General features: G+C 42.0%; 1 protein-coding gene across 1 annotated transcript in view; it reads left to right on the top strand.

The window, feature by feature from the left end:
• uts2r2 (urotensin-2 receptor 2) overlaps positions 1-18624 on the top strand; it is a 99232-nt gene that overhangs the window by 38519 nt on the left and 42089 nt on the right. Inside the window, exons 6-7 of the mRNA XM_039740746.1 lie at positions 2480-2536; positions 9535-9688. Coding sequence (XP_039596680.1) covers positions 2480-2536; positions 9535-9688 — 211 coding nt within the window. The remainder of the gene's footprint in view (positions 1-2479; positions 2537-9534; positions 9689-18624) is intronic.

Below are 18624 nucleotides of genomic sequence, written 5' to 3'. Positions count from 1 at the left end.
GATGACTTACAGAAAAACATAAACTAGGAATGGATTGGGGTCTCTGGCCAGAAAAGCAGTGCAGACCATTAGTCCAAGTTGAAATAGTACTCTTCTGGAATAGATTTGTATTAAATACTGCATTCCCTTTTGTTTTGTTTTTTTCTTAAAGTACAATCCAGAAACTTGGATGCAACTTCTAGCACAGCACCGTCATAAAATAGCAGCACTTTGGTGACATCACTTGTTGCAACTTCCAGCCCCCACATAGTAGCAACAGGGCACCTTTACCAAGAACAACATGGCCATGACCGTTGAAAAAATTGACAAAATAATTGAAAACAGTCACAACCTCGGAATGCCGTGTTAGAAAATCCAACCAACTGGCTCTCCACTGCCTGACCAGAATTAACAGCCTAAAAAAATAAAATGTGACCAGCTTTACAGATACTGTACTGCAGAAACAGGTTAAGTTGTAAAAGATAAACTGGAGTTAGCGTGAATTAAAAAAAAAAACAAACAGCCCTTCTGCTGTAAGTTTAAAAGTTACTTATTGCTGCTTAATAGAAATTCACATCCAGTTTAGGAAATTACCGAAGAAACCACAGTAGAAGAACACGAGTGCCCGCATCTGAACAAAGGGCAATCATTGATTAATGCCAGCATTGATATAAACAGCTATTAATCATATGCAGCATGAAGATACTGCTGGTATTAAAGGTGAAATCAGAAGGAAAGCCTGAAAAGTTAGTTTAGCTCACAGTTCTTGTTTAATTAACGTTGCTGTAGATACAAAGTTTTTATTTCAAGCAGTAACGAATTTGTTCATTTAAAGTAAACTCTTGTTCACTAAAATAGCTCCCAATGTGACCGACCTAATGATGTTTAATTACAGCGCTGGAGTCTTCAGCAGGCTTCCCTTTTTGTATTTCATGTTGTTAAGCTCCAGTATTTAATGGTTTGAGATTTCAGCCGCCGACTCTCTGTGTCTCATAGCCTGCTCTGTCCAGACGGATTCGCTGCTTCTTAGCTCTTTGCCTCCATCTCTTTACAAAAATTCAAAGAGAAAATACTGGGACATGAGAAATCACCAGGGTACACACTCTGCTCTTTACTGCTGTGAAGACACACTGAGTGGCGGCCCAGCCTGACCTGCTCCGGATGCACCTCTAAATCTTTTTTTTCTTTTTCTTTCTTTCTTTCTTTCTTTCTTTCTTTCTTTCTTTCTTTCTTTCTTTCTTTCTTTCTTTCTTTCTTTCTTTCTTTCTTTCTTTCTACCTGAATACCTCTAAATCCTTCCTGCTGCCATGTTCTGTGTCTCTAAATTTGCTGTAAATCTTATTACGCTAATCTCCATGGAGAGAGAAAAAAAAAAAAGATTCCATGTCTTAGTTCTTTGAAATAACTTTGGTTTAATATACTGATTAATAAATTTTGGGTTTCTCACCAAAGGTACTAAACAGGCGGTTAAGGGCTTGCAGTCCCCCACACCGCAGCAAGAGAAGGAAGCACCCGAGCTGCAGTTTTACCAAAACGAGCAACTGAAAATGTTCCGTTACGCCTCAGCTATTTGTGTTCTTTTGAACATTTGTTTAATTAACGTTACTATAGATACAGGCTTTTTATTTCAAGCAATTACAAATTCATACCAATCGTGCTCATTAAAAGTAAATTCTTGTTCAGTAAAAGAACTCCCGGTGTGACCTTTACATACCTGAAATGTGTGCTTTGTATAAGCAGAGCGACTACATTTTTGTGACTTGTGTGTGTCCTGAGCGCACACTCATCAAAAACACATTTTATTTTATATAGAGCCTTTTTAATAGTAAGTACCCTCTATTACATACCTTTTTTTTTTAAAATATATATATTTTTTGCAACTGAAACACCAGGGCAGGTTAAGTCACTTGGTGAAGGTCACCCAGCAAGTCAGAGGTGACGACTGAGCCAGTGGCCTTGAAGAAACTGGATTAAACAACATACCAACCAACTTTATATTAGATTTCCAAATTGAGAACAAAAAGAGCAATTTATTGTCATAAGGGCGTTTTTTTAGAGCCATCGTAGAATTATCCAAAAGAGTCTTTGCTTTTGGCTGGTCCCTGTTGATTAGTTGACAGCGTCTCTTCTGGGTATTGAGGAGACGTTTCACAGATAGGACAGCCGCCTTTGTTTGTTTGGCGCCCTCTTCTGTTTTTTTTCTGAACCCCACAGAAATGGTATTTGCTTTACAATGAGCTTTAAACATGAACAAAGGGTAAAACTTACTCATGGCTGGGGGTTGATTTGACTTGAACTTAGTTCTGTAAAATTGGGCTTGCTTGTACGGAACGTTATTTGTGTTTAATAAAATCAATAAAATGTTTTTAAAAAGCATGAAATGCAATTTGATGTTGTCTTTTTATTAAAGTTTCATTTTGGGGGTTCATCCACTGGCTCAGTAAGCTGCAAAAATGAAGATCTGTAAAATCCCTCTTTTTTTGTTGTCTTCTTTGCACAGGTACTTTCCAGATGAAGTGAAAGACATCTTTTCTGAAGAGGACTTTGAACTTTATCGGTTAGATGTATAGTTTATTTTCCTTTCCTACAAATTACTCTTGAATTAAGTAGTGCATAACAGATAAGAGCAGTAAAGCAATTTGTCGAAGTGGAAGGCTTTTTGGAAATGTCGATGCCTACTGACAGACTCCTGCAACTTGAGTGTAGAGGACGTTTTGCTATAGTGTGAAAAGAAAAGTGAGATCTTATTATGCAAACCTGCTTTTTGGAAGATGTAATGAATGTGACTGGAGAGCCTGCTAGAGAATGGAATAAGAGACTGGGTGAACGTCAGTGGTGTCTTGTCTGGTGACAACAAACTTAGTCGTTTTGTGGAAGAAGACGACAATGCCTTTTTCTGAGTCGTGGACCGTGTTTTTCCACAGAGCACCAAACAAAGCTTAGTGTGGCGGCCATTAACACAGGTGTGGATGAACAGTTAGTGTAAGCTAAATCATATTCTTATAGTTAGTACTGGGGGTTCCCTCTTTCTCACTTCGCTCGCCAACCCCCCTGGCCTGTGCTACGCGCCAGCCACTTCACGTCTCTGCCACTCGCATTGTGAAGAGGCTGGCTGAATGCACCCCAAGGAGACGCGGTCGCTCCTCCCAAACCCCCTCTTAAACGGTGATACAACAGGAAACAAATACAATTTTTTTTTTTTTTTTTTTTAAAAAACCTCCTCTTTGCTCGATCAGCTGCTGCTGCTGTTGTGCCACGTGATCTTCATCTCACACAGCGCTTCGTACATTTACTATTTTTCCCTGATAGCAAAACAAATTAGACAATCTAAGTTTCCGACTTAAAGTTTAAATTCGAACAATATATTCCATCTCTTTTCACTGTTCCGTTATTTCACAGAGTAATCATTTCCGTTTGTTAGCGCTAATACGATCTTTACTATCAGTTTTTTGAGACTTTTGAATTTTAGTACTTTCATAATCTCTAACCTGCTCTGCATGTGTACCATGCCAACATTTTTGAACCTCTTCATGATGTTCTACTTTGTCATCTACTCTTTGTCTTTTATTTCCGGCCCCGGGCCTGGTTAAATCTCTTGGCACAAAGTCTCGTCTCACAGGATGTGAGTTCTTGATATTTTTTAGTTTATAATTTAAAAACGGAATAAGAATCTGAAAATCTAACAACATCACAGTAAAGTTCGATAAATTCTGAAAAGAATGATACCAAACATACTGTATTTACAGTATGTAGATTTTAAAATAAGCCTGATTTAAACAAAAAACATCACATAAAAACGTCACATAAGATCGTTGCACTTTTAGGCTTAGGATTTTATGTATAGAGAGTAGATGTCATGCAATGTGCATAAGAAACAGCATGAGCTTTGAGCTAGTAAAATCTGTATAAAATGTAACCATACAAGGTCCCATAATTATAATCTTACAATAATTTACATGTGGTCAGATTTTTTTTTTTAAAACTGTGTATAAATATCTGTGCAGATGTCTGCTAAAGCCGTTAATTGGGTAACGTCCAGGTGCCAAAGTCCTGTCCTTCAGGCCAATGCGTTTTCAGTCTGACATTTTTCTAAAGATGGCCAAGTGCAAAGAGAAACTGAGAGAGAATCTTAGATAGTGAAAATAACATTTTTTCTTCCACATCTCCTCCTCTTTTACCACTAAAAATAATCTGTAGACAAGCAGCCAAAATGAACATTTGAAGTTAATGTTAATAAAGCCGGCTGGTATGCAGCTTGTCATTTCTGAGTCATGTTAACTCGGTGGGCATGAGCTCACCATACTCTTTATTTCTTCAGGAAGACCGTAGGAGTCTTTGATCAATATCATTATTACTGATGCTGTGTATTTGACCGACATGGCCACTTAGACTTTTTACATTTGAAGTACAAGGTGCCCCTTGCTCAGGGTTTGACAGTGACTTGAAATTGTGAATTAAACAAACTTCCTTGAGGTTTAAGGTCCACTAATTTAGCCCCAGTGCCCATCACTAGTCTGTTTATCCATTTATTTAGAGTACCTTCTCAAGGTCCGTATGAAGCATTCTCTCAGCTGGACTGGCACAAGGCAGTAGCCTACCCTAGACAGTGTGCCAGTTGAAATTGTATTTTTTATAATGTGTTTTATGTATTCGTGTCTGTAGAAATCAGTGTTTTCCTGTGATGCAAAATGTCCATGTCAGACATTACTTAGCAGAATAAATATAATGTTTACCTTCATCACAGATGTTGCAGGCGCGTTTCTCTAAGCCTTGTGCAGAATGCTTGCCTTTGAGAGGCAGGAAAACCTTTCCCTGTGCCACGTGTGAAGTGTTTTGGGAGAGCTCTTCAATCACTTGTTAGCTTGTTCTCTTTCAGGCTGGCTCAACAAGTTGACAGTGAGATGAGTGGGGTGGCCAGGGGGGCGGTTTAGGGTTTCAAATGAGGAAAAGAACAAGGACTTTAGTAGTGGTGCTCCTTCAGGAGACCGGGATATGCTGAGGAAGTCCATGACTGTGCTAAAGCTTCTTTAATGGCTCACTTTAAGGTGGGTTCTCTCTCTGTTTTCATTCTTCCTGGGTTTGCATTTTTTTTTTGTTTGTTTGGGATGTTCAGTTTTCTTGTATACTCTTAAGGACACGTGTTGGGTTGATTGGTGACTCTCTGAATTGTCCGTGTGTGTGTATTCATGGGGGGAAAAAAAAAATCACACAAACTGAGAGAATGGGCAGCAACCATGTGGATAATTCAAACTGGACTATTTAAAACGTAAAACAATGGTCCGCTTCTCTGAAGCACCTCACTGTGTCCACCATTTACCAGAACCAGTCTAAAGATCCCTGAAGAGTTATTTCTAAATCAGTCGATTTCTTTAAGGGCAGGGGTGTCGAACTCTGGGCCTGGTGGGCCGCACTGGCTGCTGGTTTTCATTCTACTCCTTTTCCTAATCAGTGACCAGTTTTCACGGCTAATTAACTCCCCTTCCCTTCATTTTAATAGCCCTATTTTTAAGGATTCAGTCCTCTGAATTGATTCTTTTGTTCATTAAATGGCAGCCAAACAGAAATGAGACGTGAAACGAGCCGACAGATGACCAGCTAAACTGGGGCTTCAGACTCCAACCAGTTTCATAATGAGAAGCCCATTCTTACTGTTAATTAAACCTGTTAATTAATTCCATGGCTTGTTGCTGCTGTCATTCTGCCTGTTGATTTTCTGTTTTTTTCTAAGAACATCGTCAAAATGTCATGGTGACCTGAGAGATCAACACGAAGAGACCTTCACCTTTCTTTATTTTCAGATATTGTGAGCTGCTTATGTGGTGGCTCGTTTTGTGTCTCATTATTGTTTGGCTGCTAATTAAGGAAAAAGAAACGACTAAGGGGCCTGAGTCAAGTTAATTAAAATTAGGGCAAAACAATTTAATTAGCAGCAAAAACTGGTCACTAACTAAGAAGATGGTTAGAATGAAAACCTGCAGCCGCTGTGGTCCTCCAGGATCGGAGTTTAAGGTTTGTATCAACCTAATAAATGAACTTGTAGCCCTTTACAGTTTGTATTGCTGAGTGTTTTTCTTGAGTCTTCAACTAAAATTAATTACATTTTCTAATTTCATAATCTTTAAGAGATCCCATTAATGTTTCCCTCTCAGTAGATATGACAAGTCTGAGATCTTTCAGTGTTCCTCCTGACCTGATCTCTAGTAGGTTTCATTCATTCATTTAATTGTGACTTTTTTTTATATACAGTATATTGTGGAAACCAGGGGGGTGTACCGTCTCCTCACCTCGACACAGACAGGCAGAGAGGTACAGTACAGGCCAAAAGTTTGGACACACCTCCTCATTCAATGTTTTTTCTTTATTTTCATGACCATTTACATTAGTAGATTCTCACTGAAGGCATCAAAACTATGAATGAACACATGTGGAGTTATGTACTTAACAAAAAAAGGTGAAATAACTGAAAACATGTTTTATATTCTAGTTTCTTCAAAATAGCCACCCTTTGCTCTGATTACTGCTTTGCACACTCTTGGCATTCCCTCGATGAGCTTCAACAGGTAGTCACCTGAAATGGTTTTCACGTCACAGGTGTGCCTTATCAGGGTTATTTAGTGGGATTTCTTGCTTTATCAATGGGGTTGTGTTGTGCAGAAGTCAGGTTAGTTGGACGATCATTTATTTTTCAACATGACAATGACCCCAAACACACCTCCAGGCTGTGTAAGGGCTATTTGACCAAGAAGGAGAGTGATGGAGTGCTGTAAATGATCATGAAAATAAAGAAAACACATTGAATGAGGAGGTGTGTCCAAACTTTTGGCCTGTACTGTAGGTATAACACACTTTATTTACAGTGGGGAGACACTTTTTCTCGCTCCCCAGAGCACCAAAATAGACAATGGCAGTCCTTTTCCTTCCTTCCTTCTGCCAGTCCCATCACCTCCACTCCTCCCCACAAGCTTCATCCTTCTTCCTCCCGACTCTGCCCCTCGAGTGGTGGCAGCTGGCCCCTTTTATAGGACACCCAGAAGAACTCCAGGCGTTCAACGCCCTTCTTCCACCGGGCTGAGTGAATTTCCATTTGCCCCCTGGTGGTAGCCACAGACCCCAGCAGGGTTGAGCTTCCATGCTCCAAACCCGTGGCCCCACTGCAAGCTAGGGAGGGATGCTGTCCTATATCATTCTAGGGGGAGGTAACGCCCTGGAGAAGCTCTCTCTCACCCAGTCCTTCCATTGTCGAGGCATCCCAGCCTGGTAAGGGCCCTGGCCGTCCGTCACAATATATACACACATATGCACACACCTAAAGTCTTCAGTTTCAGTTGCACTCTTTTGTCTGAGCAGGTTCCTTTGGCCTGTCACTTTTTAAAATAGTAACTTTGGACATTGTGAGGACTGAAGATAGCCAGCATTTGTAAACAAGACAACTTTGCAGCTCAGTTCCATTTTTGCTACTATAAAATGGTAACAGAGTACAGTGGAACCTCTGGTCACGAATGTCTCTGAACAAATACAGATTGGGTTACGACCAAAAAGTTCACCAAACTTTTGCATCTGTTCACGACCACACACTCGGGTGACGAACAAGCCAGTTTCCCTTCCGGTTCGTACGCGCCGATGATTTCCGCACGTGTTCAGTCTCTCCCTGTACAGTACATTGTTCTCGGTCAGACGTGCATCGCGCAGAGGGACTTTACCTCAAAACTGTAATCTCCTCTCCACCCGGCTTCCTCCTCACTTCCTTCATGCCAGAACTCGACTCATGCAAGGATAGTTTTCTTGGTTGTTTAAGGTTAGTCTTTGTATAAATTACGGATTTTTCAAATGTTCATTTTTTTCCCTGTGCTTAAAACTCGTTAAAAAAAAGTGTTTACAGCGAGCGGTTCGTAAGGCTGTAGCGTGAACTCCTGCAATGTTAGTTTTCTCTGTTCAAGGTTCTCAGTGTTATTCAGTGTTTTCACATGTAGTTTACTATTACACTGTGCATTCTATGGTATAATTAACTATTTTTGTGCTTTAAAAAGTCTTTAAAAAAATATATATTTACATACAGCTTGTACGGTCCGGAACGGATTAATTGTATTTACATACAATCCTATGGGGGAAATTACCTCGTGACCCGAGGTTCCACTGTATGAATGTTTGAAACATTTATAGACAAAAATATCCGGGTAAGCAGAAACCAGTGTCAATGGCTGAAAAAATGCAAAGCCATGCTAGCGTGGATCCCAGTTAACATAGTGCTTGAATTGGGACAGAACCAATTGACAGTGGAACTGAGGAAAAACAAACACTCGAGTTTGACGGCATCTTTAGATAAAATAAAACTCTGAGGGGTCAACAATCTTTTATAAAAGAAATAGTCACTGCACTAGTATAAGCTTCTGCTGAGATGGAGTTAGTGTCCTGACAGAGCAGCAGAGGCGTTATACACAGCAGAATGGAAGAGAGACGGTAAGAGTTCACAGTGATCTCTAAGCTTCCATTTTTGAGCCGTTATCCAGCCAAATGGTTATAATATGAAAGAGCAAAATCAGCAGCTCTGAAAATGGATTTCAGACTACGCTAGCGAGTCTTAAGCCTGGACTTCGTGTAAATGCTAGCACTACAGGGGGCTTCCCTTAGATGGCTGTCTGACTTTTGGACGTCTTGCAGCTTGTGGCTCGTCCTGCTTCGGTAGTTTTATTCACCCCTGGACTTTTTTATAAGACCGTCCTTGTATGATCTGAGATGTATGTGTCTATCCAGAAGGGGGCACTTGCTCCCTGGTTGGAATAAGTTCTTTTACAGTTGCAGCATGTTACATAATCCGGAACGATATAGATATAATATAAAAAGGCGAAACCTTTCTCTTAGTGATACAACGGTAAGAAATCACACAGGAGAAGTAACTTAGCTTTCTTTAATGATGGTTTACATGGCATAACAGACGAGGAGGCCATGACAAGTCCTGGTGTAGAGTCTGCCATTTTCATCTCTGTGTTGGAAGGATTTTCCGGATCGGACGACGTTATCTTCCAGTCGTCCGTCGGCTTCCAAGGTGTGCCGGGCAATGTTCCAGGGCTTTATACTCTTTCTCCATGTGAAGGCCCCCACTTAGGTCAATCATGCCAATCCAAACAAGGAAAAGAAGATCCAATGTCGTGCTGACTCAGACACACAGAAATAGTACAATGGCAAGGAGGATTTTATGGCTGGCCTTAAACGTAACTGGAATCCAGTGTGTAAATTTTAGAACAGGAGTAGTATGGTTGTGTTTCCTAGTCCTGGTATTGTGAATTAACTGAATGCTAGAAACTCAACAAAGTGGGCAACCTGTGGCTCAGACCTTGTATTCTGTCTAAAATAAAAGCATGAAATACTTGAACTTCTGTGTATCCTGCATAGTCAGAAAACACTTAAATGTGCTTCTGTTTCTTCGCTAGAATATCACGGTTTGGTCGGATATTGCAGTTGTGTGATTAGTGTCAAACTTAATGCCTAAATCGCACGGTGATTCAGAACTAAAGGGTAACTTTTTTTTTTTTTTCTTTTCTGCCCACCCAACCTTAGCTCTTTGCGTCAGAGGATTCAAGAAGAGATAGCAAGGACATTTGGGCTGGATGCTTCCCGACTCTACCTTACAAAGCCCACTTTTTTCTCCAGAATGAACAATACTGACGCCAAGACTATCCATGACGAGTACTGGCATCCTCATATAGACAAGGTACTGAAAATCTGTGATTAGAATTGTCTTTACTCGAAATTACATTTTTTTAATTGGGACTATTGGGGATTTTGGGGCAGAAGACATCCGACACATTGCCCTGATAGTCTTGTCACAAGTGGAGTCTGTTCTTGGACATGACCCTGAATAGACCTACAGCAGATGTGTGCATTCGAGTCCAGCTCAGCTCGAATGGACAGATGGAATTGGGGCCGATTGTGTCACACGATAGTTCTGTGAGTGAATGAGTTCGTGATCACAGCGGTACACGGGTCATTAGCTGCTGTGGCACTGCATGGCACAGGGGGAAGGAAATTTGAGCCGAACTGCCAGTTTATTCTTTCTCTGCTTGAATAAAACAGCATAACAAGAGGAGTTTTGTTTTTTGTAATGGTGCATTCTGTCCAGCTCTCTTGTTGGAATAAGTTCTTTTGTAATTGCGGCGTGTTACATGACCTGAAACTATATGGATATAATATAAAAAGGCGATACCCATCCGTTAGTGATATGGCGGTAAGAAATCACATAGGAGAAATAACTTAGCTTTCTTTAATGATGGTTTACACGGCATAACAGACGAGGAAGCCATGACAAGACCATCACCGAAGTGGGAGTCCCTTTTGTGTAGAGTCTGGCATTTTCGTCACTGCGATGGAAGGATTTTCAGGATCGGATGACATTATCTCCCATCCGTCCGTTGGCTTCATATGTGTGCCGGGCAATGTTCCAAGGTTTTATACCCTTCGTGTGCAGGCCCCCACTTAGGGAAATCATGCCATTCCAAAAAAGGAAAAGAAGATCCAATGTCACGCTGACTCTTGACACACAGAAATAGTGCACGTTGCCCATTTTGCAGTTGTCCTTAACTTGTCTTTTGTTAAAATGCTTGCCTAGCAGTTCTAAATGCCGGGCCCCTGTACTAAATCTGGCTCTGTGTTAGCTGTACATGTGAGAAGAAAAGAAAAGCAGAGCACAGAGACATATTAGACTTCAATTCTGATTACATGCACTTAGCTGCATTCCTCATGTAAACAGGCCTGGGAGTATACTGTAAATGTCAAGTGTGTTTAAAATGTTAAAATGCTGTGTAGGGTAATGTTAAAGGTGCACAAGACCAGATGCCTGATATGTAAGGAATTGAATCATTTTCTGCCTTTTTTTGCTTTATTTGTACTGAATTTGTCTTTTTTTAAGAAGACCTTTGGATTAATTGTGTAATTTATTCAAATCGGGTTTGCTTTGGTTAATTAAATGCAGTCGATGTGTGTGTGGTCTGAGGTCGGATGAATTGAATTTTTTTTTTTTTTTTTAAGATGTCCGTTTGATTTATTTTGTAAATATTCAATTCAGGTTGGCTTTAGCTAAATAAAAACCACATCTGTGTTGGTTTGAGGTCCGACCGCGTACCTCTGTTTAAGTCGGGTGTTTGAACATTGTTGCCCAGGCCCAATACTCCCCGTGTTGTGTTGGCAGGTTACTGACGTGCCTGCATGCGTGGCTTTCTAAGGCACAGAATAATTTACATTATATCAGGCCGGCCTCTGCTGAATTCATTTAAATCATTCTACTTTTAATTGGGAATGTAAAGTAAAAAAAGAAACAATCGATGTTTCAGCTCTCAGACGTCTGAAGCATTGATTAGGCTTATCTGCGAGTACTGGAATAAATAATAGAATTCATTTAATGATAAGGTCATATGGCTACCATTGACCAGGCTAACTTGGGAACCTGTGCCGTAAGCGCTGACGCTTAATTAGTTCATTTTATTTGAAAATTCTCTTCAGTAAAGCAGGGGTGAGGTTTTCTTCTGCTGGCACACTCAGAAGGCCTTTCTCTTATCTTTGAATTCAGCTTTGCACTTCATTCCATCCATCTTTATTTAGTGTAGTGTATTTTACAGCCAGTCACGGCTGAGGGCTTTGCAGAGCAGTCGAAGACTCCACATAATTTAAACAAATTAGATACCAAAGCCGAAGGAATCATTCCAGACGAGTGTAAATGTAGCCCACCGTGCTGTTGCCACTGCCATCTCTCCTCCAAGTGCAGGTAGTTTTCTCTTATTTCATCTCCCCCCCCCCAAACCCGTAGGCTTTATCGTTTTGAATGGCCTTTGGTAATCGGAACTGTCAATTCCTGTTCTCTCCTTTCCTGACTCACACCCAGCTAGTGGGCGACACTGTGGTGCAGTGGTTATCTATTGGAGGTGCATCAATGATGTCACTCCATTGCTTCAATTCCCCGTCAGTGTCTGTGCAGGCTGCACTTTCTCCCTGTGTCTACTTGGAGTTTTCCTCGGAGTTCTTTCCCAGAGATGTGTCTGCGTCTTGGATGTGTTGGCATCGGTTGGGTGCATGTGAACGGTTCCTTCCCTCTGTAGGCTCCCTACCTTTCCTGGGCTAGTTTGTTATTTTTGTCTGATTCTGCTAAGACAGGTTGCAGACCTTTTGATGTTCAGCCGGATTTTGCAAAGAAGAAAATGTTATGTTTTACAAAATGGCTTATGTTTCTGTTATTTTAGATTCTCTGTCCAGAACAGAGACAGTACATCCTAAGCGGACTCGGGTCTTTTGATGTACACAGTAAGCCGCTGGAAATGTTCTACCAGTCCATAGTAGGCTGTGTGGTGGTCTGCACTGCAGCCTCAAAAGAAGCACAGAGTCTGAACAAACCTATCAGGACAGGCTGCTCCATCACTTGGCGAGCCCTGGGCACCCTGGACGCTGTGGTGGGAAAGAGGATAGAGTGCCAAAAGTGGACATCATGTCATGAAAAATCCTCTGCATCCCCACCAGGAGGCGCTCTTTTGGAGCAAGTGTAGCTACGGGCTCATTCCACACCTCTGGGGGTCTTCTCTGCCCACTGCCACCAGTCAATTCAATACTTCCTCCTGGGGCACTCGTTAAGCGCATTTTGAGATATCTGCACGATATTTATTTATTGATCACTCGATCGGCTGTGTTATTTGTCCTGTGCGTCTGTATCCGTGTTTTTTTTATGACTCTGAATTCCCCCTTGGGATTAATAAAGTTTATCTAATCCATATACTTCGGTGGGCACCTGAGTTTGTCCACTGTGGTTTCAAGTTTTGTTTTGCTCATTATAGAAGCTAAAGTGAGGCACAATGGAGGAGTCTCTTTGATGTTGTTGTATGTGGCATCTGTATAATTTTATATCCTCGTACTCTCTGGGAGTTCCACTTTTGTGAATCTCGTCCCTGTGACTCACACAACAGTGGTGGATTGATGACTTTTGAGGATAGTTGTTAATGAATAAAGACCTTTTTGTTATCAAACTATAAACAGCTATGTCTTCATTTTCTGAGTACTCCATAGAAAAGAAAAGTAATCCAAATCGAATCAAATGTGCCTATAGATAAGCTGGCTGTGCAGAGTGACTTACATTTTGACATTTGTGGCTGTGATGTGTGACACGAGAATAATGCGCAGTACGGTAGGTTTGCTTCGGTGCAACCCAACTCAGGTGGTGTGCTTTAGATGAGATTAGATCAACTTTATGAATCCCGTGGGGACATTCAGGTGCATACAGCAGAGAAACATAAAAAACAGACTTGCCAGACAAATCTTACAGACGATCAATCAATCAATTAATCAATAAGTGATTGAATGTTTATTGTGCAAAATGAGCATAACAAGTGCCCTGGGAGGAAGCATTGAATTGACTGGTGGCAGTGGACAGAGAAGACCTCAGAGGTACTTCCTGTGGCGAAAAGTCCTCCAAGAGTGCGCCTCCTGGAGGGGATTTCTCATGATGGCATCCAATTTTGCCACCCTCCTCTTTTCCACGACAGCTTCCAGCATGCCCAGAGTTCGCCCTGTTATGGAGCTCGCTTTCCTGATAAGTTTGTTCAGGCATTGTGCTCGGGTTGCTTCTCCAGGAGACCACCGTGTGCAGAACACCACACTGGTAACTATGGACTGGTAGAACGTTCCGGGGTCTCCTTCACAAGTCCAGTCTGCTCTGGCCCTTCTTGCCCAGCACCACTGGGTTGTCTGACCGGTCCAGTTTGTTGTTTTTGTGGACCCCTAAGTGACTGTAGCTCTGCACCACCTCCACATGCCATCCCCCCGGATGGCGACTGGTCTTGGATGCTCCTTTATAGCTCCTTCCCATCTTTCTCCATTGTAGACTGTGTCTCGGTACACAAAGTGTTATGTCTGGCACGTGGTCCATGAGAGCCTTGTAACGAGTCTGCTTTCAAATAGATATCATGTTTTGGAATTGAGTCTGAAAACCACATATTTTTATTCCCTCCATTTGTTACGCTTTTCATACATGAAATGGGCAGCAGACAGCAAGAAGGTAACGGGCGTTTGGCAGTCTGAGTCATTCTGAAGCACACGCTGCGTGATTTGATCGCAGTGTTCACGTCGCCAAGCACAGAGCAGCCCCGAAGACTTCTTGAGCAGAGGGATTTCTGAATAGACAGATGTAGTAGGTGAGCAAGTGTATGGTGCACCTGTCACTCGCCCTCCAGCAGCAGTCAGTCTGCAGCTCTCTTTGTGATCAGCTTGCCTCTTTAGTTGCTCATCTTTCGGTGCCAGTGCCATTTTACATTCCTTTCCCCAGTTCGTATGACTGCGATCACTGATCGTCCTTGAAGAAGTGAGCTTACAAGCCTCCGGAGACGGCAGGTTTATTTTATTGAACCTTTGTTTTAACAGTGACCTCAATTTCAAGCTCATTTTCATTTAACAGCCTCCTCTCCCCCCTGTCGTGCGTCCCCTAGGGGATTGTGATGCTGGCACGGAGTCCCAGTTGGGCTTCTCTCAATGCGGATTGCAGAGACTTTGTTTTGAACGCTGTCTCTGTGCTCGATTATCCGAGAGAGCGGCGCGCCTTAACAGTATTTATCTAGCTAGCGGGTACACTGCATTGACTCTTGCCTTAGGCGTCCCAAATCTGCTGCTTCACTTATTAACATCCACTTTGCGGAGATCTTAAATTTCTGCATTAGCATTTGCTCCATAATGTTGTTACGGTGGCCACAGATGCTCTGACGCTTCTATTGATTGAAATGCTTGAAAGGAATAAGGGAGCGGCAAACCCTCGGTAGTTTATTGATTTTGTTTGTCCGGGGACTTGGAGCGGAAGCCTCATAGGTTTAATGTGTGCAGACAAGGGGGTGTTGGGGGGGGGTTACCATATTTTGTGCTGTCATCAGCTTTGTAACCTTGGCAGCTCACAGTAACCATTCCATGCTTACAGTTGAGACGCCACGTGTGTCGGGCTGCAGTGGACCCTTCTGGAACTCTGCAGTGCTCCTTGAATTTTTTTTGACATTTGTTTACCTGTTCTATCTCTAAATTTGGACAAGGTACATTTTTATTTCCTTCTTTTACTAACATGTTTGACCCATTTGTGAATCAAAAGGTATCTTTTAGTCAATATCACTTCATTTTTTTCCAGAATGAGTGCCTTGCATTATTCATTCACACAACTCCAGGCCAGGAGTTTGGGGAACCACTGCCTTAGCCAGTTTAGGGTGCTAAAACAAATGGGGCAAATACTTACCGATTTAGTCATTTCAGGGTTTTTACTTTAATTCTAATGACAGGTAAATGCTTCTTTTTAACATTATAGAGAAATAGAAAAATAGAAAGTAATGTCACACATATGCGACTAGGAAGGAGCTCAGTGGACCAAGTGGAGTTACAATAATTACCTGCCAGGCCAGGGAGCTTCTGTTATTTCTGCAGGCCAAAAATGGGAAAAACCTGCCTGATTTAACATCAATACCGGCTCAGGCGCCCAGACGGACGTCACTTCCGCTTCTCGGCTTATAAAGCCGCCATCTTGAATATTTTCTTTACCCTTTTGCCGCCAGGAACAATATACGGGGTGGCTGCCCCAAAACGTTTTCGTGTGTTGAGACTACTTATTTTACAGTAAGTAAACTTTAATTTGCCTTAAATTGTCAGCACGGCACAATGAGGATAATAATTGTAAAAATAATAAGTTGCATTTATAGAGCGCCTTTCACAAACCCAACGTCGCTTTACATAAAGGAGAAAAAAAAATATACACAGAAGACAAAAGTGCGTAAAAGAGGAAAGTTTTGAGTTGAGATTTAAAGGTGGAGAAAGAGGAGCAATCTCGGAGAGACTGAGGAAGAAAGTTCTAGAGTTGAGGGGCCATACCCCTGAAGGAGCTGCACCCCAGGGTGGAGAGTCTGCTGGGTGGGACATTAAGGGGAGGACCTGAGAGAACGGCAAGGAGTACAAGGAGCTAGTAGCAGAGTGAGGTAATGAGGGGCAAGGTGAGAAGTAGAATCTTGAATTTAATCCTTGATGGAATCGCCGGCGGGGGGCTGACTACTTTCTGAAGGCAGTGTAAGGTCGCGTGACGTGAAAACCGCCAACTTCTAAACGGTGAGCTCGTTTTTGTTCTACAGTAAGCTGCAGTCCTCCCGGCCTTTAAGTACTCAGATGAATGCTGGCCTTTGTAAACGTAGGCACGGTTTTTCTACGCGTCCATTGTCTTTAATTTTGAACATTAAAATTGATCGTTTTGTATATGGAAAACTTTTAAGTGTTGTTGTTTTCAGAAAACTCAGCTTGAGAGCTCATCTCAGGTCCGACTGCCTCGTAGCTCTTGACCTCTTCGAAGTAACAAACTGCTCAAGTGTTCAGGGGGAGGCGAGAGCGGAGGTGCTGATGTGTGACAAATGTAACCTCCACGGGAATGTGGGGTGGCTCACAAAAGTCACTGATGGAAATTGATGTGAATTGCACTATTGCAGTGGTAACCGGTGTGCGATTGAGGCTGATTTAAAGTGGACCGCTGGGACACAATGAGGGACCACTTACCAGTGTAATGGAAATGTTCCAGCCAGTACTTTTTGCTTAAATAATTTGGCAGGCTGCAGAATGTACCGAAAATTCCTAGAGAAAGAAAGTGTCAAATTAGAGTGGTTTGTTTTTTGTCGAATATGCAGTTAAACTATCCATCCATTATCCAACCCACTATATCCTAACTACAGGGTCACAGGGGTCTGCTGGAGCCAATCCCAGCCAACACAGGGCACAAGGCAGGAAGCAAACCCCGGGCAGGGCACACACACACACACATACACCCACACTAGGGACAATTTAGAATCACCAACGCACCTAACCTGCATGTCTTTGGACTGTGGGAGGAAACCAACGCAGACACGGGGAGAACATGCAAACTCCACGCTGGGAGGACCCGAGAAGTGAACCCGGGTCTCCTAACTGCGAAGCAGCAGCGCTACCCACCGTGCCGCCCGCAGTTAAACACATATCAAAAAAATATAATGTAAAAAAAAAAAGACAGAAGTTACGTAAAAATAGACAGACCTACAAACTTTACTAAAGCAGATGGAACCGCAACTTTATCAAGTCTTTGGACTGTCTGTGTGGGCTGGGAGTGTACAGTAGCGCTGGCCAAAGGCCGGGGGTCTATACCCGAGGCTCGCTAGTGATGACCACCTACGCAGGGTGATGGGCTTTAGCCAGCTTTCCCAGGTAACCCTGCTCCCCCTGACATGTGCTCGGCCACCCAAAGGGCGTATCCCACTCTGGTCCACATACAGGTCTATTCAAAATGGATCCCATTCAGTGCAGATGATGTGCAACGTGTTGAAAAGAAAAACAGCAGAAGTCAACGTTTGGAAACGCTTTGTGTTGGAGAAATGTAAGCAAGAGTAGCAGGCAGTTTGGTGATGGCACCTTTTACAGGCGAGTGTCTAAATCCTGCTTGAAGCTCCTAGCAAGCATTGCAAATGGCTACCCGTCCACTATTCATATTTAAAGGACCCAAGTACTCGCCAGTGCTCACTCATACTTGGAGTTCCTGTTCCAGCGTTGCTTGTCCTTTTCATTGTTTCTCGCACTTCCTGTGTCTGTGACCTTCATCAAATTTTCTTATTTATTTATGATGTGCCGTAGCTCTTTACTTGCTTATTCCGCTACCTGCTGTTCATTCATTATACATTTTCTTTTGTTGGTCATTCATTTCGTTGTGACGTAGCCACGGTTTCCCTACGCACCCATTGTCTTTCATTTTGAACAGTAAAACGGAACATTTTGTATATGGAAAACTTTTAAATGTTGTTGTTTTCAAAAAACTCAACCTGAGAGCTCGTCTGAGAGGCGTCCGAGATGATATTTTTTTTGTATTGACAGAGAAGTCTTGCTTGTCTCTCCATCTTGTATACCAAAATAATTAATTCAGCTACATGTAGCACGTTACTTTGAGGATTTAATCTCTCTGTTATAAAAGGAAATCTTGAGACGAGATGAGACTATTGCCGAGAGATTTTTTCAAGTCCTGCCCTCCTCTCCACCATTTCCAGTTAACGGCCCACACACACGATCCTCTAACTCGTGTGAATGCTTTTGACAGACACAGTTCCTGCGCTCTCAGCTCTTATAAATTTTTACGTTTTCCTCACTTTAAGCCCCCAATAAATGAAGACTTAGTACGTCCAAATCTTATTTAAGAATTTCATCCCGAAGGGTTATCAACAGAATCCTAGCACTGAGAAACGATGAAGTCAAACTAATCAACGCGAAAATTGTCGATCGGTAACACGGCAGATTGGTTAAATGCGTATCAATAGACTATGCTGACGAACAATTCTGACATGTGACATTTTAACAGACGACAGGAAAGGTAATGTAGTACATCTTCAGGGGATAACATCAGACACCAAAGGAGATCTTGATATGCCATTCGTATTAAAACGTTTACAGTTTCACATTAGAATAGCTTTTGCAAAGACAATTAACAAATCACAGGGCCAAACGTTCGAAAAAGATGGTTTATTTATTAGAGAGAAAGAAACGAAATTCACTCATGGGCAGTTATACGTTATATGTAAGTCCAAACACAGAATCAAAATTCAATGCAATATTGACGAAGATTCTGTAAGTTTTCTGTAAGCGTAAGTTTAA

The sequence above is a fragment of the Polypterus senegalus genome, chromosome 17 (genome assembly GCF_016835505.1).
Source record: "Polypterus senegalus isolate Bchr_013 chromosome 17, ASM1683550v1, whole genome shotgun sequence".
Lineage (NCBI taxonomy): Eukaryota > Metazoa > Chordata > Cladistia > Polypteriformes > Polypteridae > Polypterus > Polypterus senegalus.
Note: the sequence above shows the minus strand (reverse complement) of the source record. Positions and strands in the feature narration are given on the sequence as shown.